This window comes from Silurus aristotelis (assembly GCF_946808225.1).
Source record: "Silurus aristotelis genome assembly, chromosome: 19".
Taxonomy (NCBI): domain Eukaryota; kingdom Metazoa; phylum Chordata; class Actinopteri; order Siluriformes; family Siluridae; genus Silurus; species Silurus aristotelis.
In genome coordinates, this window is record NC_139592.1 from 2,826,212 (window position 1) to 2,853,954 (window position 27,743).

Sequence of the window (27,743 nt, forward strand, 5' to 3'; positions counted from 1 at the left end):
TCCCTTTCATCTTTAGTTCGGGTGATGTCTAATCCATGGTTTCCAAAAATAAATAAAACTTTTATTTACATGACAACAAAAGAATTTTCTACATTTATTGTCCCTCACTTTGTCTCCAAAACAATCTACTGTACATGCGCTGTCCCTCTAAAATCTAATTTGTAATCCTGTCCGTCATCGTCACTCCCAACGAAAACCTCTCAACATCTCAGGTCTCACCACAGTCCTATACATTTTCCCTTTCACTCTCACAAATACTCTTCTATCACAAATCACTCCTGTCACTCTTCTCCACCCACTCAACCCTGCCTGCACTTTTTTCTTCACTTCTCTAACACACTCTCCATTACTTTGCACTGTTGACCCCAGGAACCTGAACTCCTCCACCTTCTCCACCTCTTCTCCCTCCAACCGCACCCCTCCACTGCCCTCCCTCTCATTCACACACATGTACTCTGTCTTACTCATACTGACTTTCATTCCCCTTCTCTCCAGCACATATCTCCACCTCTCCAGGCTCTTCTCAACCTGCTCTCTACTCTCACCACAAATCACAATATCATCTACAAACATCATAGTCCACGGAGACTCCTGTCTGACCTCGTCTGTCAACCTGTCCATCACCACTGCAAACAGGAAAGGGCTCAGAGCCGATGCAGTCCAACCTTCACCTTGAACCAGTCTGTCGTTCTTACTGCACACTTCACCCTCACATACTTCTCTGACATACCTGACTTCCTCATACAATACCACAACTCCTTTTTCCACCCTGTCGTACGCTTTCTCTAAATCCACAAACACAATGCAACTCCTACTGACCTTCTCTATACTTCTCCATCAACATTCTCAAAGCAAAAAAGCATCTGTGGTGCTCTTCCTCGGCATGAAACCATACTGTTGCTCACAGATGGTCACCTCTTCTCTCAGCCTGGCTTCCACTACTCTTTCCCATAACTTCATGGTGTGACTGATCAACTTAATTCACCTGTAGTTTCTGCAGGTCTGCACATCTCCCTTATGCTTAAAGATCAGTACCAGCACAGCTGAATTTTCCTTTTAAGTTCTAACACTTTAAAATGTGAAAGAGTTGATCGAGGGGTCAATGCAAGCCTGTGTCCATGTTTCTGTGTACAAAGGAAGCTTCAGTTGATTCTGGATGTATAAATATATTTTTTGGAAAAGTTGTTTGGAATATATAATAAAGTGTCCATTGTCTAAGCCGGTCTTTAACGGTTCTCAGACAGATGATCTGGAGAACCAATAATACATTCATGTTGGTGGAAAGAAGATATTTCATAGAATAAAACACTGCATAATTTTTTTTTACCTCGTAATCCAAGCAGCCTTTAAAAAAAACATGTCCTGTGTAGTGGTTCTGAGTCATATAAAATTCCACATTGTCTGTTTTTGGGGTGACTGAGACCAATCTGAAGTCGAAAGTGCCATTGGGGGTGGATTCATCATCACCATCTGTTGCGAAGACCGTCGTTACCAATTTGCCTGTTGAGATATTTTGCTTTAGTACCAAATTGCACATTCTTAGAATTGGAAATAATTCTGAACAAAGAACTTGCATTAAAAAATGTGTGGTTAGAATTGGGATTGAGACTGTTCATGCAAACTGTAGTCCCGAGCCATTGTAGGTGACTGTTAATATTAAAAACAGTCCAAATCCATTTTTAAAAATCTTTCAGTTGCTCAGTGTTTAGGCTTTTCATGTGGAACCATCCGCAGCTGCGCAGAGTGAAGATGTTGGGCACCAAATAATAATTATATTAATTATGAGCTTATGATTATTTCTAGATTGTGAATTGTATAATTTACAAATAAAGAACTTTAGCAGTATGCACACAGTGTACCCCATGATTCCATTGGCCTTGTTTTTATTTGTTTAATTTTTTTGCATCTGTATTGTACAATTACTTACGATTAACAAATTCTCCAGAATTTCTCCAGGGTATAATGAAAACCATGACTAGGATTTTTAAAGTAACTGATCACTTTCGTAATGGCACTGATATGAATGTGGGATTATGTGCTGCAAGTTGACTGATAAAATTAATGCATTTATATATATATAAAAAAATATAGTTAATTAAATCGATATTAATCGATAAACGAGAAGTTAGCAAGCAACTCAAGAGGTTTGAGGATGGATATGGATCAATGTCAACAGTCTACTACAGTGGTTCAGGACCACAGGTTGTATCTAAGCCCCTAACACTGAACAGAACACCTCAAAAAACAATAAAATGTAATAAATGGACATTCGGTGATGATGACAGGTTTCCCTTTTGGATTTTTCCTTGTTACACTCGGCACTGGTTCACTCATTAGGGATAAACTTAGAATTATTAGTAACAAACTTGGAGGCACTAAACTTGGACACTCTTTTATACAAGTTTATAACATCTTTATCTCTTTAAAGCTGCTTTGAGACAATGTCCATTGTTAAAAACACACTATTAATAAAAAGTAATTGAATGAAACATATTCTACCACTTTTTCACAGACAACAATGATTTAAAATCACCAGCATCATGATAACAGAGGTACATTATATTCCAAAGTAAAAAAAAATTTAATCAAGTAATTGTTAATAAACAAGTAATAAGGTGAAAAAATAAAAAAGATACAGTCGATACTTTATTCTAACTGTGTTATGTTAATGTAATTGATAACTCTAAGTTTTTTCCGATTTCCTGTTTATCTGATTGTAGCTCATTATTCTAAAATCCTATCCAGTACATGAACATGGTGCGTATGGCGTGAATAGCGTTGCGTCACCTTGAGGTACCGATTCGTTGAGTGTTGTTTCATAGTTTGGAGGTTTAAACATTGGTGCATGATCATTTATATCTTGGATCTTGACCTCGACGCCGAGCCGCGTGTCCACTTTGTCGTTGGAGACGTTCTTGGCTTCAAACTTAAGCTGCGGAAAAAAACAAGTTTTTAACATATTAGTTAAAAGAGATTTAGTATTTGTGAATGAATTTAACTTGTAAATAGATTTTTTTTTTTTTTTCAATTTAAAAAAGTTTCAAATTGTGAAAGTACTTTAAACAATTTTATTCAGATTGTTATGGTCACTCTGATTGGTTATAAGTTCATATTCACCCTGAGAACTGGGAAGGTCTCATGGTCGACTTTTTTATGCACAAGGATCTGACCGGTTTTCCTGTCGATACTCAGCACACCTATGGGCTCCACATCGACCCCACTGCCACTGAGGACGAAATTTACCAGATATTTCTTGTCCACAGTGATCTGAAACAGAGGTTTGGCTGGTGGGTGGAAATCACAAAACGATCATATCTGTCAAACTAACTTTAAGGTCTGGGTTAAATTAGGTTTTATAATACATATTAAACACACAACACAATTATTTTTTTCTTTCATGTTTTAAAAATGTGCGAAAGTCAATAAAATGAAAATAAAATGACAATAAAAAAATCTCCTCTGTGTGGCCCGGTACCAAATGGTCCACAGCCCCGGTACTGGTCTACGGCTTAGTGGTTGGGGACCCCTAGTCCAGCCTGTGTTAGTGCAAATGAGGATATGTACACATGTGCACATAGAATTATATGATACAAGATATAAAATATTTAATATCGCTTTCAGCGTTAGTGTTAGTGCTGTAATATCGGTTTGTTGGGATTTATTTAGTAAAATAAACAAAACAACAATCCGAATGGTTGGAATAAATACTTAAAAATCCATTTAAGAAACCAGAAAAAAAAAATCAGCTTCTGTAACTGAAATTACGAAGTTGCGATCATAAAAATATCACGATGTTGAAATTATATTATATAGACATTTTTTTTATGATAAGGTTGAATAGATTGAATGTTAAAGTATGATAAATGGGCTTCAAGAACACAAAAATAAATAAATACATTTGAAAAAAAAAACATTCGTAAAAATCAGTGATAATTAAAAACACTCCCCTGCCATTGCACGTTCATTGCTTTGCTTGTTCTTTGGACGATTGACTTCACATTCGAAAGACTAAACCCACTTTTACACCATTACACCGGCGTAAGATTTATATTGTATTCGAAGTATTCGTGTTTTTTTTCTACAGTGAGTCTGAGAAATGTAAATCTTGCTGTGGGTAAAACACGTATCGTCTCACGTATATTAACTCTGTGTTCCATACTCTGTGTTCTCAGCATACATTAAAACTAATGAACAGGTCGTAACCTCAGTTGTGTAATTGTGTGAAATTCCAGTTTGTCTGCTCACAAAGATTCCACGTGTGCAGGAAAGACTGACGATACTCACGGTGCCGAGTGGATATGGGAAAGGCCCAGGGCTTTCTTCCTCTATAGTGAACGAGTCGATGATCCATGTTCTTTTGTGCCTGGATTTACTGTGGACTGATACTCCAGCTACAGCCTAGTAGAAGGAAAAAAATCCTCTTAGAAACTTAACTAAGAAAAGGGTGGCTCAGTGATTAAGATATCGGACTTCTGATCTGGAAGCTGTAACTGTGGGGCCCCTGCGCAAGGCCCTTAACCCTCAAATGCTCAGGTGTATGAATGAGATCATTTTAAGCCCTGAATAAGGAGGAAATATGCCAAATCTCATAAATTTAAAATGAAAACATGCTATTATTTGTGATAAAGAAATAAATACTTTACAACATATTTGGAAAAACAGGACATAAAGAATGTTTCGATAAGTAGATTAATAAATTGCATTATGCTTATTTTTTAATTACTATTAACCCCTTAAAGTAAAACTGCTTTATTTCTTCATATATCTCATCCCTTAATCGGTCCTCTAATGAAATTTTATAATTTGGCTTATCTGATCTGGCAACCCTGTTTCCATTTATAAAAAAAATGGCATTCGAGACATTTTCGCTGCCCCACCCTGTGTAAATTATTATAGAAGTCTAATCCTTCTAAAAGTCTAAAAAGGTGATGTCGATGATGAGGATATCTGAAACGTTACTTGAAATACAGTACGCAAGTCAAATGTTTATTATTTAATATCAGTGTTAATAATAAAGTCAGTTATACTGAGGGGGGGAAACCCTCTGATTTTCAACGTAATGGTTGAACTTTATGCAATAAACTTTTATAGTCTAAACATGAGATTTCAATACAAGTTAGAAATATATGATTGATAAGAAAAGTGTCATATAAAACTGAGAGCTTAATCATTTTTATGAGGCATATAATCAGTGTTTAAGGGGAGGAAAGCAAAGCAAAGACACAGACAGACAGACATATTACACTTCTTTGTCATTGGACGGTGTTCAGCAACTTGGGTACTTAAAAAACGAAATGCAGTTTAGCATGTTCTCCAAGTGTAAATAGTAGTTTTGTGCAAAGCAAACATACAGTAAATAAATAAAAAAAACAAGGTTATGGGTGGTAAAGTTGTACAGAAGCTTATTAAGCAGAATGTAATATAAAGTAATAGAAAATTGTGATAGTTATATAAATATATGTAACTATTATTCAGTAATATAGGGTTGCCAGGTGTGTGTGATAAAAGCAAATATTTAAATGATTTTTTTTTCAGTCATTTTCAGTTGTTCATTCTTTGAGTTTGAGGAATGCAGGGAGAAAGCAGTCTAATTTTAGTCTACAGTGACCCTCTGTAGAATAAAAGAACGAGAGTTTGTTTTCCAAAAATGAAGACGTTCGCATAATTTTAAAACTCATTTCACACATCGATAAAAACATGACTGTAATGTCTACGTTCCCAAAGACAACTTTCAACTGCTGCAAATTTGACAAGCAAATTTGACTCTTGCTTAAAGACCCCTGTGGTAAAATGAGACCGTGGGACAACCTCACCCAAACAAGCTAGACTGGATTTCCAGTTTGCTTCGGTCGTAATGGGAACTCTGAAAGACTCATAACAAGATACAGTCGAGGGAATTCTACCGTTTTCCCGCACACAAATTCTGAACCAGATTTCTACAATAGGTGGACATGTACCACAATCAGAACAAGTTTTAATTTTAAGGTAGATCTTGAGTTTGAGGATCCAGGAATAGTCACATTTTATTTAAAGTATATATAATGTCACTAAGATTTTTACATTTACTTAGCAGGCCGCTTTATCCAGAGTTACTTACAACTGCACAGGTGAGGGTCAAGGGCCTTGCTCAAGGGCCCAGCAGTGACAGCTTGGATATTTAAACTCAAGACCTTTTAATCGAAAGTACAACATCTTAACCACTGAGCTACCACATTTCATTTTTTTTAAATAAACTGTCACTGTATTTTTCTCTTTATTTCCGCACTTGATGTCACCAAGGACCCACCATCGTCTCTGATCTATTTTATTATTTTATTTTCATATACATATATTTGATATGTATTTCTGTAAAACTGCTTAGCAACAACTGCATTGTAATGCAACTTGTCAGCAAGGCTGCCGTGCACAAATAGCATCCCTGCTCATAGCACATACACGCTCGTCATTTTCCTCACATTAACTAATACAATCAACACAATAAACACCATGGTCATGGTCAAGCTGAAATTGCTGTTCCCTTTCAATCCCAAGCTTTTTTTTTGGAGAATTATATCTACAGAAATAACAATAGATGATCATTTGTTCAGGTGACTGTAGGAACAATATTGAATATTTTATGTGTGTTTGTATTTTAGGTATTTATGTAATATGTTTTTTTATATTACACTTCAGGAGGTTTCGGAGAGGTCGTGAGAAATCTAATTAGAACAACCTGAAGGGTTCTACCTCTTATACGGTACCTCAGAAATGTTCATTTTTCATGTAGGTTATTGATTATATTCTCTCATTTGTACTTTACATGGAAAGATAAAGATTGTTAGCTGAATAATAGAAAAACATTTCTGATTCTCTTTGAATTTACAGCTTTATCTTTGACTATATCAAAGCACTGACAGAATTATACAGAGTGTAGAAGCCTATATATTGGACAAACAGCTTCACTGGAAGAAGGAAAGATACAAGAAAGTGGTAGTGGTAGCTCAATGGGTACGATATTGGACTTATGATAGGAAGGCAGGACATTGAAAACTCAGCACTTCCAAGCTGCCACTGCTCGGCCCCCTGACCAAAGCCCTTAACCCTCAACTGCTCAGCTGTGTGTCACTCTGGATAAAGGCTTTCATCTGCCATAAATGTAAATGATCCAAATTCTTAGCTCACACATGTTACCTTCTTGTTTTTTCACCTGTGCTGCTAATTATTGATTTTATTTTTTGTTGTATGTTTCCATGAATATAAGACCAGAATCATTGTTTCATGAGAAGTGATTTTGCAATCCACCATCACTGACATAAGTATTCAGTATTCATAAGCATTGTAAGTGGGAACTGGTAGCTGGATAAGATGTTAGACGTCTGATTGGAAGGTCATAGGTTCAAATCCCAAAGCCCTAAACCTTAACACAGTTGCGTAAATAATTATAAGTAGCTCTAAATAAGGGCATCTGCCAAATGTACAAGAAGTGAAAGTACATTCTTTCCATTTGTTATCCAACTCTATAAAAGGCAGCATTATGGAGCTGTAGTACATATGAGATGCTGAACATTAACATTTGGGTTCATTTGTTTTTTGATTTACAACTGAAGCACAAGATGTGAACTAAAACACCTTTTGTTCTTTTTTTATTATTTAATATAATAAGCCAAAACAAAAATGTGCAAAACATTTACAATCTAATATTCCATTTTAATGGGAATTTCATTGCCGTCTTTTCTAAAGATGAAATGTCCATTCTGGAGCCGTTTGCATGAACAATATATAGTATGATTCAAACCAAAGCAGCATATTGAGAGAGATGTTTAAAGGAAATCTAGAACATGGGGCAGGGCAGGATGGGGTAGGGTGAGGTGGGGGTGAGGATGTTCTTGATTGTTCTGTAATAAGTGTGAATTTCGTGAGAGATATTGTATTAAGAAGAGGACATGTGTCCCATTTCCTGTCACTCTATTATTGTTATTTGAAGTCATCCTTGGATAAAGCCAGTGATGGATTATGAGCTGATGGTGCACCAGTGATTTTAGGGTTGTTCAGGAGTCACAGAGACCGAATAACTCCGTCATAAGATAAGATGGCAAGAAACTATAAATCAGGTGAAACAAACAAAATAAATCATATCTTTTTTTTGTTTCATAACAAAAATGAATGAACGCAACATACAGGGACCTCACACATACACACACCCACGTACACACACACACACCCATGTACACACACACACACACACACACACACACACACACACACACACACACACACACACACACACACACACACACACACACACACACACCTTTAACATAGTTGTACTCTTGAAACTTTGCAATATTTTCTATTTAATTTGTAATTTAATAAAAAATACTCTACAACATGTAATGTGTAAAATTGTTTTTACAATGTAAATATGTTGAAAACTGTTTTAAAATATATCTATACATTTACATTTTTTATTCAGGCTGTCAAATTAAACAATGCGTTAATGCAAATTCCATTTTAACGGCACTCATTTTATCAATGAGGTATCAATGCAGCTTTGACCATTTTTGTAAAAAATATAAATTAATTAAAATATAAGAGGTGAAATTAAAACACATTTATTCACGATTTTAAAATTATCGCTAAGCATTTGTTTTACCGATGCCCTGAGTCTAAAATCAGCACCAAAATACGCCACGTTGCTGTAATTAAAACCGTCCGTGTGGATAAATATATATATATATATATATATATATATATATATATATATATATATATATACAGTACAGAGCAAAAGTTTGGACACACCTTCTCATTCAAAGAGTTTTCTTTATTTTCATGGCTATGAAAATTGTAGATTCACACTGAAGGCATCAAAACTATGAATGAACACATGTGGAATTATATATGGAATTATATACATAACAAAAAAGTGTGAAACAACTGAAAAATGTCATATTGTAGGTTCTTCAAAGTCGCCACCTTTTGCTTTGATTACTGCATTGCACACTCTTGGCATTCTCTTGATGCCTACTTTGAAGTTTTGATACCTTCATAATTTTGATGCCTTCAGTGTGACTCTACAATTTTCATAGTCATAAAAATAAAGAAAACTCTTTGAATGAGCAGGTGTTTCCAAACTTTTGGTCTGTACTATATATATATATATATTCATTCATTCATTCATTCATTTTCTCCCACTTATCCGTAATTCGGGTCGCGGGGGCAGCAGTCTAAGCAGGCCCCCGCCTTCAACTGCTGCCCAATCCTCACAGCACCGTCCCTTACGGTCCCTCCTGCAGGTGGTGAACCCACGGGAAGTATATATATATATATATATATATATATATCTCATATATCTCATATATATCATCTATGCAATATTGTAATTAATCATTATTTCATTTCTTTTTTTGTCGATCTGAAAGGTAAGGAAGTTAGAATTTTGACAAAACATCATTTGTATCATTAGAAAATTTAACAATTGTGGCCAAACATGTCCTGTTGCATCAGGTAGCATGAACTGTTTCTGTGTTCAGATTACTTAATCCCTCTTTTGTCAGCTTTGACAGAAACAAGTTTCTAACCTCTGGCTGTTTACTTTCACACCAGCTGCAGCAGCACATATTCAACACTGTCAGCACATACTGATCACCATCCAATTTTTTCCCTCAATCCCAATGCAAGGCGTGGAATAAACAGTATTTTGTTTTATGAAACAAAATCTATAATCTAGGCAGGTTTTTTTTTTTTTTTTTTATAATCAGTTGTGTTTGCTTTTTCTGTTGTTTTACCTGATCTGAACTTTTCACTAGTGTATTTTATTGTAACAATTATATATTATAATATATATATATATATATATATATATATATATTCTATAATCTTTTATGGTCAAATATCTATAAATAGCAAGAATTGTAACAAGAAATTTTTAAAAGATTTAGATAGATAGATAGATAGATAGATAGATAGATAGACAGACAGACAGACAGACAGACAGACAGACAGACAGACAGACAGACAGACAGACAGGCAGGCAGGCAGGCAGGCAGGCAGGCAGGCAGGCAGGCAGGCAGGCAGGCAGGCAGGCGGATGGATAGATAGATAGATAGATAGATAGATAGATAGATAGATAGATAGATAGATAGATAGATAGATAGATAGATAGATAGATAGATAGATAGATAGATAGATAGATAGATAGATAGATAGATAGATAGATAGATAGATAGATAGATAGATAGATAGATAGATCTATAAGATGTTGGACATTTGGTCAGAAGTATTTGTATATTCAATGTTACTCTGTTATTCTTGGTTATAAATCCGAAACTAATTCGTTATAAAACAAATATTACAAGGCTAAAATATGGTCACGTCTGAGCAGGTCTGTGTTTGCTGTTGAGCAACTGTTTTTATTTCTCAAAAAACACATTTCATTTTCATTTTCGTGAGAGAACCCTGAAGGAAACCCCGTTTTATCTGTGTGATATTCAGAGACCAAAAAAACATTTCACAGCACCACAAATGTATATACTTATTTTGTTCTTGAATAAAAGTAAGTCAGCAATTGTGTTCCAACAGGCCTCGATTATAAAGAGTTTATTTGTACATATTTAAAGGAGCATTTAGAAAAGAAAATTGGTGGTCACCAAAATCATGTCATCATTTTTTTCTTATATCTTCCCAATCTCATTTAAGTTAAGGTTCACATCGATTCAATTCAATCCAAATGTATTTGTATTTCTTCTAACAGTTTATATTGTCCCAAAGAAATACATTTATACTTATGGCATTTGGCAGATGCCCTTTATTCAGACTTACAGTTATCTCAGGTATACATCTGAGCAATTGAGAGTTAAGGGCCTTGTTCAAGAGCCCACCAATGGCAGATTGGTGGTGCTGGGATTTGAACCCATTACCTTCCAATCAGAAGTCCAAATCTTATAGACTAAATTCATTTTTCATTCATTTTGGATTTTTTTATACTTAACCAAATAAGCAAAATAATCAACAACTTCAACAACCAACATTCACTCTATAGCTGAGTATAATAAACACCACAATAATCAATACACTAAAATCTACTTTTTTAGTGTCTTTTAGTTTTCTGAAAATAAGATGTTACCAGGTAAAAGATCCCAGTGTGATATTTGATCCGAATTTGTGTTCTACTACTTAATATGGTTCTGAATAAAATGCAAATCAGTCTGCATTGACAGGACAATATTTCAAGAAAAAAAAAATACTCATATTTGGAAATGTAGACATCAACCTTAAAACTGGATCCCAGTAGTTTTTAAAAGAAAACATTCAGTTTTTTTAATGTCTACAATAAAAACAGTCCCATGAGTTTATCACTTTATTAAACAACTTTTTAAGAAGGTTGCGGTATATAAAAATTAGAATTTTGATGAATATTTATGTACTGAAATCACTTAATTCTTTGCTCTTTATTGACTAAGACCAAAGCTAATGGAATGCATCAGTTCTAAATCTTGCTGTATTGACCTATTACAGGAAATATACATAATATTAAAATATTACTTACTCTGAATCAACATCGAAGTTGAAAGGATTGTATTTTTTATGATGTGGCATTTCTCACAAAAAAATGAGAAGAAGGAATGCATTCCCCCCCCCCCACCCCCCCCCCCACACACACACATCTAAACCTCATCTGTTCATGTCCTTAGGTGAGCGAAAATGTTAAGTGTCATGCAAAAGTTATGAACCCAAATTCTTTAGGTTAAACTTAAAGTGCGAAACATTTGACAATTTTTTTCCTCAAGATGTATCAGAAAAAGGGCAGCATGAATCGCTCTACTAAGGCACTTGCAAAAGAACTGCATATACACATGCATACATTTATCGTATATTTGTCATGTATTATATTACAGTATAACATTGCCTAAAATCAAACAGCAGCGATTACAACAGGTCTCGACTCACAGTCAACTGGATCGACTAAAAAAAGTGCCCTTGTTTTTAAATTTAAAGAAGGATTAAGGCTTTGGGTGGCTGTGTATAAATTCATAGACAAACTAAAACATCACCACTCCCTCTAAAATATATATTGACCTTAAAAACTGGAGTAATTCCATCTGAGGCTCAAGTATTGACTAAAACCTGTTTTTTTTTTTGTTTTGTTTTTTTTTCGTTTTGACGTATGTGCCATGAGGTGACATATGTCGCATAATTCATTGGTTGAATGTATTGTATTGAGTAATATGCATAAATCGCCTATTCTATTATACACCACACTAAATCTGGCCAAGTTACAACATGGTTAATCTTCTTCATAGAAGCTGAAATGTTTACGAACGATTTCTGACGTCTTCAGAAGTGATGGATGTGTTTATACACAATGAGAAATGTTGGGGTGAAGTCAGGCCACAGCCTTGGGTAATAATGTGTGCTGTAAAAACATTAAATTAGACCATTTTACTTAAGCAACGTCTCTCCTTGATTTGTTTATGACAAAGAGCATTTAATGGATTTTGTCTTGGACTGAAGAAGCAAAAACACAAGTTCTAGACAGCATCGTTCAATTGCTTGATTTCTTGTATGTTGATTTCTTGTATGTTGATTATAGTGTTCATTCGAATGCATTATTATTTCTATGGCAAGAGTCAACTTTCTATTAAAATGCAGAAACTTCCAGAAAACAAAATATATTATATTATTATATTACGTACATTTTATAAATATTTTTCGTGTTCCCCAATGTTAAGATTTCAGACTTTTGTTCAGAAGGTTGTGAGTTCAAATCCTAACAACACCTACAGCCCACTGCTGTGCCCTTAAACAAGACCCTTAATAACCCTTAACCGCTCAGTTGTATAAGTAAAAAAGTCGCTCTGGATAAGGACGTCTGCCCGAAGCCATAAATGTGAAAGTATTTACTGGCAAACTGCTGTAAATAATCTAATACACACGAAGGAACAATTGAGGATGTGTTGTTTTAAACCTATAGAGAAAAATGTTGTGAATAAATAATGGCATTGTATAATGTGACTTGAGTTAAGCTAAGTAATGCTAATTTAGCTTTGCTAGCCTCTGACATTATTAGTTTAATGGGGAAAAAATCAACAATAAAAAATATAGTACAAGGAAAATATAGAACCTTAAAGTAAATGCAGATTAATATATGAAATGAAGCAACATTATACTGACTTAATGTTCTGAATTGAACCCCAGTAAAAGTTTTATGACTCGCAATGTTTCCAAGCAAATGTTGAGGTGCCACTCTGGTCATCGAGTTCTCTAAAAAGTCTTAAAATACCTACAAAAACATCAAGATCAACCTAAACAGTAAAAGCACCTGCCTAATATAATTAAGGCATTGGAATGGCACCATGGTATCTGGCCCCATGATATTAGAGTCAAGTCAAGTCAAGTCAAGTCAAGTCAAGTCAAGTCAAGTCAAGTCAAGAGGCTTTTATTGTGATTTCTACTATACACATTGGTACACAGTAAAAACGAGACAACGTTGCTCCGAAACCCTGGTGCTACGCTAAACAACAACAGATCTTCTGAGAGTAGATCTTCTGTAAGTTCTGTAAGTTTCTAGGCGTGGCCAACGTCACCCACGGATACTGTGCAATTTTGGAGGCCAATTTAACTCCTGCTGAAAGACGCTACCATAAAGCAAATGACACTGGACATGTCAAAGCCACATCCAGATTTCCCATGAGAACATTGTCCAGGGTATCACATCATCTCCTCCAGCTCGCCTTCTTCCCATATTTAATCCTGGTACCTATTTCCCCGGGTTTGCAGTGCACATGATGCAAAAGCAAATATGATCCATCAGCCGAGGCCACCTTCTTCCATTGTTTCATAGTCCAGTCATGATGATCAGAATCCTATCGACTGGTAAATGGTTGTCTTTTATTGGAGCATTTTTGCTTTTTAAATGAACCCTTGCATACTGGAACAAACCCCATAAGACTGTTTTAGAGAAGCTCTGACACAGTCGTCTAGACATCACAATGTTGTCCTTCAAATCCGATTCTTACACTTTGCTTAATTTCTATGCTTCGTATGCACTCGATACCTCATAAATCCCACGCATGTTAATCAATATTATTCACATTTCAGTGTGAATTTCAGTTTTTTAATGCTATGGCTGATTTGTGTGATGTGTATGTCCATATACAGTATACGTACAGGGAAACGGGGAATTGCTGAACCAGGAGCGGCGAGGGCTCCACCAATGGGAGCTCAAACAACCTCAATAGTTTCTGTTCTTTGTGCCATTCAACAGAACCTGGGAACTTCTTTTTGAAGGCGGAGCCTATTTCTTCTATATTAGCAGGCGGGACATGATCATGACATCCTAACTGGTAACAAAGCCAAAACTCCTTTCTTACTATCACCATTTTTATTAAAGTTTTTACAGCGAACGCTGATTGTGCACCACTCCACTGCTCCATTATAACTAATAGCAAGGGCTTCTAAACAAGTTTGCACTGGTTCCAAATAAATGCCAACAGCCCAAGGTCACCACTTCCTAGTTCCAAAGATTTCCCTAAGCCACTCTGTATATACATGTGTATATATATATATATATATATACACACATATCTATGTCTAAGAGATAGCGAAAATCTATTATGTACAGAAAATAATATAACTTTAATATAACTTTGTTTGGAATTGTTTGGAATCCTTATGAATAATTGATGCACCCAAAATGAGGCGATGCATCTGCACATATTGTTTTGTCAAATGAAGTTTTTATCCCGAAACCTCTGATTTCATTCTGGCAGTTATCGATCGCTTTCCTTAGTTCTCACTTCTTGTGATTTATTTAACCAAAAAATCTAAATAAGACCGAAAGATATTGTGTTTGTGTGTGTGTGTGTGTGTGTGTGTGTGTGTGTGTGTGTGTGTGTGTGTGTGTGTTTGTGTGTGTGTTTGTGTGTGTGTGTGTGTGTGTGTGTGTGTGTGTGTGTGTGTGTGTGTGTTTAGGAAATATGTATAAATGTGGTTCATTTGTCTTCAATTAGGTTCTACTTTAAAAAATACCTTTGTGTGTATTCAGAAGTCCTCACTATGCTTATTAGTCTTTCTAAAAAATTATATTCAATTCAGTTCTTTTCTAGTGTTGCCTTTGAATAGAATCATTGTACAACGTATGTGCAAAACATTTTAACTTTATTTCTTTCATAAACTTAGATATTGCAATATCACTTCATCCGAAGTTCTAAGTGATCCGCAATTTAAATTTATGTTCATGTTCATAAACTGAAAAATGACAATCTAATTAGACAAAATTAGGCATGTTCCTTGGATGCAGCACTAAAAATGGTAGTGACCACACCCCTAACCCACCCCTATTCCCCAGCCTTTCTAACTTCTCACCTGACTTGAGTGTTGTATAACAGCGTATAAGTGTAAATCCATGTGATCATTATTATTATTTATTTTAAAAAGGAGCTTTAAAGTATTAGGTAATAGACTTGAGTGCAGCTTGCCCAAGGCATTATAATAATTCATGTCTGTTGCAACATGTTTCTAAATGTTTAGAGAATTACAGCTTGTAATAGTTATAATAATACTAATAATTAGGCATCACGGTTATCATTTCGAATGAATCATCATCAAATGCAACCCTGTACGACCAAATTCCAGCGTGATCTTCACCAAAAATATAACAGCCTCATTAGCAGTAATGAGAAAACATGCACCGTGAACACTTACCACTGTGAGCATAAGCACGAAGATCCACGTCTTCATCGTTGTAGCAGTGAATAACCAGGTGTGTTTCACGGAGCTGTGCAAACTTCACCAGTCTTCTGTTACAGTGAGGAGGAGGAGTGTATTTATACATATATATATATATATATATATATATATATATATATATATATATATGTAAGCATGCTAGGTGGGTAGGTGTGTGTGTGTGTGTGTGTGTGTGTGTGTGTGTGTGTGTGTGTGTGTGTTAAAATAAAGCATGCTGATGTGCTGTCATAAAAAAACTTCTCGATCATTTCCAGGAACAGGTTTTTGGTAATGTCATGGAACATTTTCTGCTCCTAGCACATGTTTAGAATCTTAGCAAAATGTCAAGAAGTGCAGTGTTTAAAGCTTTATTTAAAGCAGCAAACAAAACAGACGTATTTCAAAGGCTAGGTTGAGGTCAAGGCGAAGGGTCTGGTGTTGAACAAACAGAGAGAACGAGGACAGGCGAAAGAGCAAGACGAGAAAACCTGAATTAAGATAAAAACCAGTATAAAATGGTAAATAGAAAACCCAGAGCTTATACTTCGTAAGAGTTCTTGAATACTGTGAGGATATGAGTGTGAGTCAAGTGAACGTGACCAGTAGGTGGACATGAACGTGAGAGAGTGTGGGGGGGATGGGTGTTGTTCCTTTTGTGAGGGGACCTGGAGGGACTAGTTTAAGGCAGGAGACATGAAAGGAAGGTCTTTGTAGAAGAACCTGATTATAGCTGACGTAGATCATGTGATGGATAACTTTTAACACGGACAATATCATATATATATATATATATATATATATATATATATATATATATATATATATATATATATATATATATATATATATATATATATATATATATATATATATATAAATACTTTATTGATCCCATAGGGTGATTGTTTGGTTGCAGTTGCTCACAGTAAAAGATCAAAGTAAAGTTTAATCAAAAAAAGTAAAAGAAAATTGAAATAAATATGAATTATGTTATATATTAAGTGACTATAAATGAAATGTGTAGCAGCAGAAATAATTTGGAGCAGCAGTGAAAAACCAGATGGCAGAAAAGTCTACAATAGTAAAAGAGAAGACTACAATAATTTTGATGAAAGTTATTGTACATTATTATTATTGCACATAATTGCCCAAGATATCAACAATATATGTGTGGCATAAAAATCTATAAATATAGCTATATTTATTTTATCTACTGTATATTGTGGAGCAGCTGTTTAACATTCAGAGGGAGGAGGTATAAAGTTTGATCACCGCAGTCAGAAATGTTCTCCTGCGGCGCTCTGTGGTGTGTAGTGGTTGTATGAGTAATAAAGCAGATTTCTGCATCCTTTACTGACCTGCAGGTGTCTGGTGGAGAGTCATATGTAATGACCTGGTTTATAGGTTGCTCTCTCTCTCTCTCTCTCTCTCTCTCTCTCTCTCTCTCTCTCTCTCTCTCTCTCTCTCTTTCTCTCTCTCTCTCTCTCTCTCTCGCTTTCTCTCTCTTTGTCCCTGGATTCTACTTGGAAATGTCTTGGTTGGTCTGCCTGCTGTAGGTGCTGGTACCACCATTCTCCTTGAACCAGCTGTCTGTCAACCAGCATTGGCCTTACATGGGAAAAGAAGAGGTGTATAGACTAGCTAAAAATCCTACTTGAGTAAAAGTACCTGACTGCAAAACTCTTACAAGTTCAAAGTCAATACCAATATGACTTGAGTAAAAGTCTTCCATAAGTACTTGAGTATTAGACTCATATTGAACGTAGGCTTAAAGTTGCGCTCGTCCTCGACACACATGTTAATGAAAAGCCCAAAACAGTTCATTTATGACGTTTTAGTTCCTAAAATACAAATCGACTTGTACACCTCTACACTGCATTAACCAAGATCAGAACAACAGACTCTTCAGCATTTCAGAATTAAACAAAGAGCGAACAAGTCGGTCAAAAAATAAAGAGAGAGTCATAAAGCAATCTTTCAAAAAGATTTCTTTAATTAACAAATAAAATACAGTATCATGTCACAAAAAGTAGAAGAACCGTTGGTATTTAATGAACAAATGAAATTAAAGTAAATATCCTCACTTTTGCTAAATAAATAGGCCCGGGCAGATAAAGCTGCTGTGCCAAATGAAATTTGGAACGCTCATTGTCAGTTTAAATATAGTGGAGTAAAGATGACATCTACTGAATCATAAATCAAAAAGTAAATTAGCTCACTATTGCCACAATTTGCACTTCTTGCAAATGCTAAAGTGCATTTTATTGCTGTGCAAATGCAATAAATGCATTCAATAAATGCATTTTGTTACCATGCAAATGCAATCTATCTATATGCAAGTGAGAAGAGAGTAAAAGTTGCTTTTTTGATCCTCAGGAAAATTGCAAAGTAGCAAAAAAAAGTGCAGTAATGAAGTGCATTTACTCAAGAACTTTACACCACCGCTGTATAATTGGTGGCTAAACAGTGTTTCTGGCCACAGAATGATTGCAGGATGTGCCAGTCTGTTTATTTGCCTGTTCTCCAAGCTTTAGCTTGAGTATGATAACCAGGTAGTGAGTGTCCGAGTGTCCTGTGGCAGTGGGTGTGTTCAGTTGTTTGTGAGATTGTCTTTTCCACTGGCCACTAAGTTGAGATTCTTCCCTTCTGAACATTCTGGATCTCCTTTTCAATGTCAAGTTGGAGCTTGCACAAAGCATAGATGCCTTTCTTTTGAGGTTTCCTGAAGGGGCAATAAAAACTTGTGGGAGAGGGAGTCAGCTTTGAAATAAATTTTTTGGATTTTGGGTGAAAGTACAGGGTGAAATCAAAGTGGTAAAGAATTTGCCCCACTTTGCTTGAAGAGGTTTCAGTCTCTTGGCTGACTTGATGCGTTCTAATTTCATATCATGTGTGCAAATATTGAATGTTTAAGTTGTATGTGCTCATCAATCAAGCAAATGTGCAATTTCAAATATTTAAAATGATCAGATTTTTTATGTAGTGTTTTAATAAAAGCAGAAAAACACTTCTATAATGTGTTATTTACCTACTATTTGCTACGTTTTATAATAATAATAATAATAAGTCAACCTTTGTAAAATGAAAAGATTAATTTCAGTCTCTAAACTGGTACATTCAAGTGTATTGTTATTGGTCAATGATATTTCATGTTCATAATTGGTGACTCGTGTGTTACGACCCAGTCTAGGGTTGAGCTGCACAGAGTAACTAGATCAGGATTCAAGAGAATGGATATCTTTATAGGAATAATACAAACCAGACACACACAAAAGTATATTGAAATTGTTGGTATTTTGATAAGATAAGTGGAATTATTTACATACACACACACACACACAACTGTACAATTGCTTGTCTTTAGGGTGGGCCATGGCCAAAATAATAATAACTCCCTACTATATAACACAAAACAACAATCCCCACCCCAAAGGAAATGGCAGCCACACCGCTACTGCCAGTGAACTAAGTGAATATGTACAATGGTATCTATTTACAGAAAGTAACCAAGTTCAAACGAGCAATTCAAACTCAGGGTCAAAATACAGGCAGAAGTCGAAACCAGAACAAACATATATCACTAAACCAAACAAAAATCACAACAACTGCACCACAACTGTACCACAACTACACCACAACTACACCACAACAACAACCCTCCTCTGGTAGCTTCTCTTCCTCTTTCTTAAATAAAAGCATCATTCATGAGGTCATTACTTGGAGGAGGGACCAAGGCAGGCTAAGGCAGGCTGGAAACCTCAGGTGGGAGCAGGACCTGTGCACAACACAACATACACAAAAGAATACAAGCACAGAAACATAAGGTTTGTTGATAGATACATTTAATTTATATACCCTTCTCCTTTCAGTATGACAGTAGATTCTGGCTAAATGTTTAAAGAAATCGTATAAATACTAGTTATAATTAGATAGTTTTCACTAAAATGTATTCCAGTATTCTACTATGGTGCTAACACAGCTATCATATGTTATATGGGAGACAATATGTGGACTTGACCATTACTCACAAATATGTGTTTTTTTCCTAAACAGTAGCCAATAATTGGGAGTGCACACTTGTCTAGAATGTATTAATGTGTCTTCTGCAACATTACAAGTTCCATTATATTTATGTCGAATCAGTGCCTATAGTTTGTTTTGAACAGAAATATATGGCAAATAAAGAAAATTATGTCAATTATGTGTGTGTGTGTGTGTGTGTGTGTGTGTGTGTGTGTGTGTGTGTGTGTGTGTGTGTGTGTGTGTGTGTGTGTGTGTGTAGATCTTTAAAATGAACACTGTTTTAACATATAGTATAATGTAACTAGCTACCTCTAGCTAAATAGTATAACTTGTAAATTTAGAAGTTAGAGTTTAATTTAAAAAAATGCAATTGAATTTTTTCATTAGTAGAAATGTTACAAATTCTTATAATAATAACAAAAAACTGCACCCTGAAACCTGAGCCAAAAAAAACTGGCTGGGCAAGTCAGCACAAATACCCCATTTGCATGAATTGTGTGAAGAAAGAAGAGCTAAGATCAAAGAAAGAAGAACATTCTTATACTACATATCAGAACTTGTGTAATGGATGACAGAAAATTGTCATCTTGTCATCACAATTTGTTAATGGTTGAATAGGTGTGTGTGTGTGTGTGTGTGTGTGTGTGTGTGTGTGTGTGTGTGTGTGTGTGTGTGTGTGTGTGTGTGTGTGTGTGTGTGTGCGTGTGTACAAATATATATGCGACATGCTATCCCATCTGGTTTGGACTTAATGGAACCATCATTAGTTTTCCTGCAGGACAATGACACCAAACACACCTTTAGATTCTCTATTTGTTCAGGAAGGTTTAGGGGCGTAAAGGAAAAGTTGCCAACAAGCACTTAACATGTCAGAGAACTTTTATTGCAACATGTGGCTACTTTGGACAATCAAAAATATAAAACATATTCAGGTTTATTTAACAATTTCTTTTAATATGTGTTCTTTTTGTCTTTATTATTAATGTACAATGTTAAAAATAAGAAAAAACACAGAAGGAGGAAATATGATACTGCATGTATCCGCACATATATACATATACAGTGTTTTTTCCTTTGTTTGCAGTTGAAAAATTAAATACAATGACTACATTGATCGCTAGTTATTACTTACAGTTTGCAGCAGGCCACATGTATAGTGTCAAAAACTTTCTGCTGTTACACCCAAGAATGATGACTTTGCAATAAAAAAAAGTGTAGTATAGTAACACACACATTTAGACAGACGCACACGTGCACACACATAGACAAACACACAGTGGCCTTGCTGTACTAACCTGCATTATTATGGAATAAAACACTGCTGTTATGGGAAAATCATCACAATCAGGATAATAAAAAGGGTCACTGATACAAAGGTTAATGATTTACTTATAAGATAAGGTCATTTCTCATAGTATAACAGCATGACCTAGTTTCACAGCTGTTCCTCAGAATGGCACAGATTCAGCAGGAACTCTAATGTTTTTCATGTATGATGTTTAGCAGGCACCTTTATGCAGAGTGACTTACAATTATCTTAGCAGTTGAGAGCTAAATGTCTTGCCCAAGGGTGCAGCAGTAGCAGCTTAGTGGTGGTGGGATTTAAACTCATGTCCTTCTGCTGAGAAATCCAACACCTTATCCAGCTTCTGCTTCCCATATAAAAGTATGTGATCTTAGTGAGATATAGACATGGTTATGGTTATAGACATGGTTATAGGTTCGAGATGGGGTGGTTTAATTGGCTGATTGGATCGATTTTGAGTAAAAGGAGTGTAAATCTTGACTTTTAATCCTGAAGTTTTAATCAGGATTTTTTATTAGGTATTTAAAAGAAAAATTGTAAGAAAAGGGTTTTACGCATCTGCCTGTGAAAGTGTGGCAGCTGATGACCAATTGGAGACCATTATGTGCAGTAAAAAATAGACTTAGGGGGTCCCCAAGATTAGTTTAGTAAAAAATATATTAATTACACACAACCGGGAACCCATAAGACTTGTCTCAATTCGAGCACTGGACATGACATCTGCTATGTTGTTCGATATTGACTATGCATATCTCCTAATGATGTAAGAGCTATAAATACTAGCGAGAAAAACAATAAAATATACTAAAACAAAGTGATATAATCGGAATACTGTATACAATATTTTGTATTAAGTAATAAAAAAATAATACAAATATAAAAAAATTCATTGGCCCGAGTCCGTTTTTATTTTTTCGACTTGTTCGTATCCACAAAAGTTCGTAAAGTAGGGAGCGTCTGTATTATGTATACTCCTGACATGCTTATCCATATGTGGGTGGCAAGGAAAAACTCCCTGAGATGGCATGAGGAAAGCCCCAGGCTGCTCTTCAGGGATAAATAGACATATTTCAATTTCATTTTTAAGTTCTGTAAAGCTGCTTTGAGACAATTTCCAATGTAAAAAGCGCTACAGAAGTAAACTTGAACGTGAGGAAGAAACCATGAGATGAACCAGAATCAAAAAGGGAACCCGTCCTCATCACCGAATGTTCATTCATTACAGTTCCATCGTTGTTAAAGTGTGCAGTGTTCCATTCTTGTTAAAAATCCTGAACTGTTCACGCAAACTGCGCCATTGTAGCAGATTGTTAATGTTAGTATTATTATCACACACAACATGAACTAGGAGACCCAAACTACTAGAATGTTCCAGAATCACAATCAAATGGGACGTTGAAAAAGCAGGAGTGAAGCTTATGAATAAGTGTCCACAAACTTTTGTTTAAATACCTCAACGTTTATAAAGAATACAGTAAACATGGAAGCCCAAAAATGAGGAAAAATTCTGCACATGGATTTTTTTTCTCATAAGGAAAAGACAAGAATCAACAGTTTATTGCCATTTTAATGACCTTCTGACACTAGTTTTGAACATTTTGTGAACTCGTTTCGGTTTTCTTGACAATACAAACCGATATCTTAAGGGTTAAGCTGATGACTGTTGAGCCGGCTTCTATCATGGCTAGGGGGCTTCAAACACTCGTATAGAGAAATCTCGCACAAACGAAATGAGAATGAAACGTGTTCAAGCATGATGAAAGCTCATGCTATAACCTCTGCTTTATGATCTGAGATTCCTTTATCACTTTACCCGTTTCCCCTGATGCTGTTTGGCAGCTGTAGGTTTTTATTTTACATTTTTTTCCGCTTCATACTAACAAGATTTCTTTACTAATTACTGTCATTGTAACGCTGACACCTGTATATTTTGGGTGCAGTGAGTAAAACCTGGTAATTGTTTCAGATACTTGAATAACTTCTGCCACAGACACAGCAAACAATTAACTGAGCGAGCAATTTTTTATTAATTATTCCTCATTATGTTATTAATGTAGATTTCTAATAAATACATTGCACTAATCAGTGATAAACTATCCTTAATACACTATTATTATTCATTCAAAATGGCCACATCTACATTCCTGGTCCTAAAATTCCAATCCAAGTTTACTGTCTTAACAAACCAATGACTAAAAAAGAATTAAATAAATGCAATTCCAAAACAGTTCATAGTCCCATTTTTTTGAGTTTGGCCTGTATTTGTGTGTGTGTGTGTGTGTGTGTGTGTGTGTGTGTGTACTATCCTTCTTCATCCATATACAGTTAGACTTCATGTTATTTAACATCCGTGAAACAAGTCGGCACGTGTTCTCACTCGCATTATAGCAGGTATAAAGTGTCGGTTCAAAATTGTCTCTCTTCTAGATCTCGCTTGAGGTTAATAAGGCAGAAAATGCGGCTTGTCATGTAACCGATGAACCACAAAGTCCTTTATACTGAAACCGTGACTAATGTCTCATTTGACAAACGTTATATAAGTGTCTCTACACACAACATTTCAACAGCAAAACAGGAAAAAAACTTACATTATATTGGGAAATTAAAATTTTGATTGATTTGAAACAAATTGTAGTTTAATTTAAAGCTTGAAATTGTCTATTCTATACATTTACAATAGAGTTTAGGTTTAAAATCAGGAAATTTGTGTAGATGAAAGTTTCATTGTCTTATACTTGTTATAACAATTCGATAACAGCTAATATTCGATAATTAGGACATTGTTTGCTTAAATATTTTTCCCCTTATTTTCTTTAAATGACAAAAAAGAAATATATATATAAAAACAGTTTTAATGATAGATTTTGGGATTAGATTTGGAGTAAGATGTTACTATAGAAATGATCATATGAAGAAGTTTATTTATATAAACATGGGATTTCCAGCTGGGTTACTGTCAGAGCTGCTGTTATCCAAAATCAACACCTTGTGACCAACCAAAAAAAAAGGAATGAAATTTTCTTTTTAAGCCCTGCCTTCAAATGCTTAAAGGCAGAGTTGGACGAAAAAACTTTAGATACACATGTTGAAACATATAGTTTCATGTAAAGTTTGAACACTATACAGTGATGTTGCAAAAGCCAAACAAAGCCCTTGTGTGGCAGTTTTTCCCTGTAGGCTAAAGTGGGGAAGCTCATGAGATGAATAAAAGCCATCCCATTAAAACTTTGGAGCATGTGGTTTCCATGTTTTCTCATACAGTGAAAAATGTGATTCAGACTCACTGTATTTGTTAGTTTTTTTTTTGTTTTGTTGGAAACAACCGAAGTCATAAACTCCAGTATGAGAAGGGTGTAAATGCAGACACTGCTACAGGATCAGGAGACAGTGGGATTACAGATTCTGTGCACAGCTGTAGTTCAAGGGCTTAAATATTTCATTATAAAATCTCTTGTATTTTTATTACATTGTTTGTTTGTTTTTAAAGGAGATTATGCATCTTGTTGCTCGAAGCAAGGAGCTTGAACAGGATTTGTCTGAGCCTAAAATACTAATTAATTGTCGCAGACACCCTATCATTTTAAAAACATTTTTTTGTCTTGGGTATTAATTTCATCTCTTAAAAAAAAATTTAAATGAAAAAAAAAAAAAAATAAATAAATTATATATATAAAACAATTTATCAGTATTTACCTTATAATTATGAGTGTAGAATAATGGTATAATATAATGTAATAATCAATTTGCAACATAACAACACAAAAAAAGGTGGCCTGAATATATAATATAATTATCATTATATATATATATATATATATATATATATATATATATATATATATATATATATACACACACACACACACACACACACACACACACACACACACACACACACACACACACACACACAGTAATCCCCACAGTAATTTCCCGGTCTCTTGTGGAGATCACGCTGGGGAATTGTTTTTCTGGAGATTTATGTTTAAATAATGTAATAATTAAAAAATATAATGAGTGTATTCTTTCAAATGTTTTCTGTGTGTGTTTAAAGGGTGTGGGAGGATGATTTATGGCTTAAACAATAAAAAGAAATAATTTTTGGGGTGGCGTCCATTTATCGCGGTTTCTCATTTATCACCGGCGGTTTCAGAACGTAACCATGGCGATAAACGAGGGGATTACTGTATGTATATGTATATATATATCTCAGAGCCATAAAGAGCATTTTAAGACCAGTGTCATTAAACTTTGGCAATTGTGCACGTGAGCCTCTACCTTTCTACTTTTTATAGGGGAACTTACGCCTGAGGCAACAAAACGACACTAATTTAGCAGCATGTAAGAAGGTGTGTGTGTTCTTTCGTGCCCTCGTCATTGTCGTCTTTACAAGTGAGGCCAAGTTTTACTATGTCTCAAAATGCAGGTGACTGTTTTTGAAGTACACACGCAAAGCTCTTTCTCGCAGTGAAACAAACTAGTCCAACGACCTTCACCCAACACCTCGGGGGAAAAGTTACCGCCCTTTGCTTTTGGGTTGCATTGTCTTTACTACTTAACACACTTTTATAAAAAAATACATCTATACTAATAATAATAATCTTTATTATTATAATATATTTCTAGATCCATTATGATATAAATTTCTATATCCAGTTCAGTTTGTTAAAGTCTTTTTTTTATAAATGCTTAATGATTGTTCTTATTAATAGCAATGATATATATATATATATATATTTTTTTTTTCCCTAATTAAAGCGGTAGATGCTCAACACTAACGCCAAAATCATCTGGTTCATTTTGGCTTGGTTTCAACCAAACCTAGTATCTAGCACAAAGAATGTTTATACTCAAATGTCCTCTCCTTTGTGTCCCTAGCTAACGAATAAGCTAGCTAGCTAACAAAAATCTGAATACGCATTCACTAAAGGTAAAAGTTAACACATAATCCACACCAAAAGCACACACGTTACTAATCGTCAAACTCACGCCGCCACTCCGCTTACTATTTGCATGAACTTTATTTTTGTATTGTTTTATTCAGATAAAACAAAGAAAAGAACGCTAGCAGCTAATCCAGAGAAGAGCTAAGAGCCATCGGCTGATCACTCTGTCCACAATGATGAAAGTTTGTGCAAATTCCCACTCCTTCATTTCGCTCATTTATTACCGTACCGTCACTTGCTTTGACCTTCTACTTCCTGAATATTTTGCACATCGTGCATTCTCACTAGGGGCGGAGCCTTCCTAAGAATTACGATCTACATTTGCTCTGACGTGAAAAAAGGGTTTAACAGTGTCACAAGCCTGCCACTTGCCTTCCAGCTCGTGGTTGTAAAAGTGCTGAGAAATGCCTCCCTCTTTCAATTACATTTGTTATTACATTGTCCTTGTTACAGTATTTCAGGCAGCTCATTTAAATTTGCAGCATTTTAGACTTTAAAAGCAACAATATTAGTCAATGAAACTGCCACATTCTTTATTGATGGTTTATTTACAGCATGAAATTCGTAGTACATTTAACAATACATATGGTTCTGAAGCGTATTTGGGGGTGGGGGTGAGGGCGTGATCAAGTGTCTCACATATTGTCTCACATTCCTGTTTTGTCTTGTGTATTCCTAGTTTTATTTATGTCTGTACTTTGAGAGTCACTAACAGCTGGAACCAAATATCTTGTGTGTGTAAACAAACTTGGCCAATAAACCTGATTCTGATTCTGAAGTGCCGGCTGTGAATGAGGTATGAGTTCTCAGACAATGAGCGAGGAATCATCTGAACTACTCAGATAACAGATAATTGTAAGTAGAGAGTAAACTGAGATCAGGTTTAAATAGATGAACCTGGTACTGTGAGGCAGCAATGCCAAAACCTTCTGCATCCGTTTGAAGGCTTCTTCATACAGGTCTCTGAAGTATATCCACAGTAGAGACCAGAAAACCATTGATGTTGGGGTGACTTGAAGTTTACTGTTATCCAAAAAGTCTCCTTTATGTTAAATATGACAATCAACAAAGGATTTCCAAACATCCACAAAAGATCTTCTAGTAGTTGCAGTCTTCAGTATAGGGGTAGACCAGGTGCTGTTCCCCTGAGGATCTGACCTACTATACTTCTACCAAGCTTCATCTTCTTCCCTGACTTTCAGAAACACAGCATAATGCTAACAACTGACATACAGTGGAAATAATTAAAGTGTTCTAAGAGGAATTCATGCATATTAATGATTCCATTAAGCAATTCCATTTGCCTGGCAGATCCAACACTTGTAGATTGTAAAATGTTCTTTTGCTAATACAATACCTTCTACCTCATTGCAAACATCGATGCTGAATTTGCATTTGCTGCTTTGGTGGAACTGTTTTCATAAAACAACATGTATAGTTCCTAAATAAATATAAAATCCTCCAGTTTTCTTGAGTATGGCGTATTATCCACAAAACATGATGAATGTGAGGAATACTGCTTCAAAATGTGTAAGATCCGAGTGAAAAGCAACTTCTATTTTAAAATGATCTTCTTCTCTTGTATGGTTTGTTGACAGATTTCACCCAGAGTGTTAAATTTGGGACCCAAATCTTCCAAAAAGTCCAAATCCTCGTCAAAGCAGCAGAGGTCTAGTGAATCGGTGTCGAGGGTGCTGAGGTCAGTTTCTTCACAGCTATAATCTTTTGTGAATTCCAGGAAGTCTTGCTGCTTCTTCTTT

At 35.3% G+C, this 27,743-nt stretch overlaps 2 protein-coding genes across 4 annotated transcripts in view; both read right to left on the reverse strand.

The window, feature by feature from the left end:
* cdh26.2 (cadherin 26, tandem duplicate 2) overlaps nt 1-15,795 on the reverse strand; it is a 30,579-nt gene extending 14,784 nt beyond the window's left edge. Inside the window, exons 1-5 of the mRNA XM_083520880.1 lie at nt 15,685-15,795; nt 4,285-4,398; nt 3,118-3,267; nt 2,788-2,932; nt 1,328-1,500 (exon numbers count right to left, since the gene is read on the reverse strand). Of these exons, the coding sequence (XP_083377006.1) occupies nt 1,328-1,500; nt 2,788-2,932; nt 3,118-3,267; nt 4,285-4,398; nt 15,685-15,720 (618 nt within the window). The 5' untranslated portion in view covers nt 15,721-15,795. The remainder of the gene's footprint in view (nt 1-1,327; nt 1,501-2,787; nt 2,933-3,117; nt 3,268-4,284; nt 4,399-15,684) is intronic.
* Nucleotides 15,796-26,491: 10,696 nt separating this feature from the next.
* The window catches only part of LOC310714862 (cadherin-like protein 26), a 25,799-nt gene continuing 24,547 nt past the window's right edge, over nt 26,492-27,743 (reverse strand). For 2 of the 3 annotated variants that reach the window (XM_083520875.1, XM_083520874.1), the window contains exon 20: nt 26,492-27,743. This exon is cut by the window's right edge and continues 14 nt beyond it. In XM_083520875.1, coding sequence (XP_083377001.1) covers nt 27,539-27,743 — 205 coding nt within the window. In that variant the 3' untranslated portion in view covers nt 26,492-27,538. The other variant, XR_014530157.1, reaches the window with a different exon arrangement.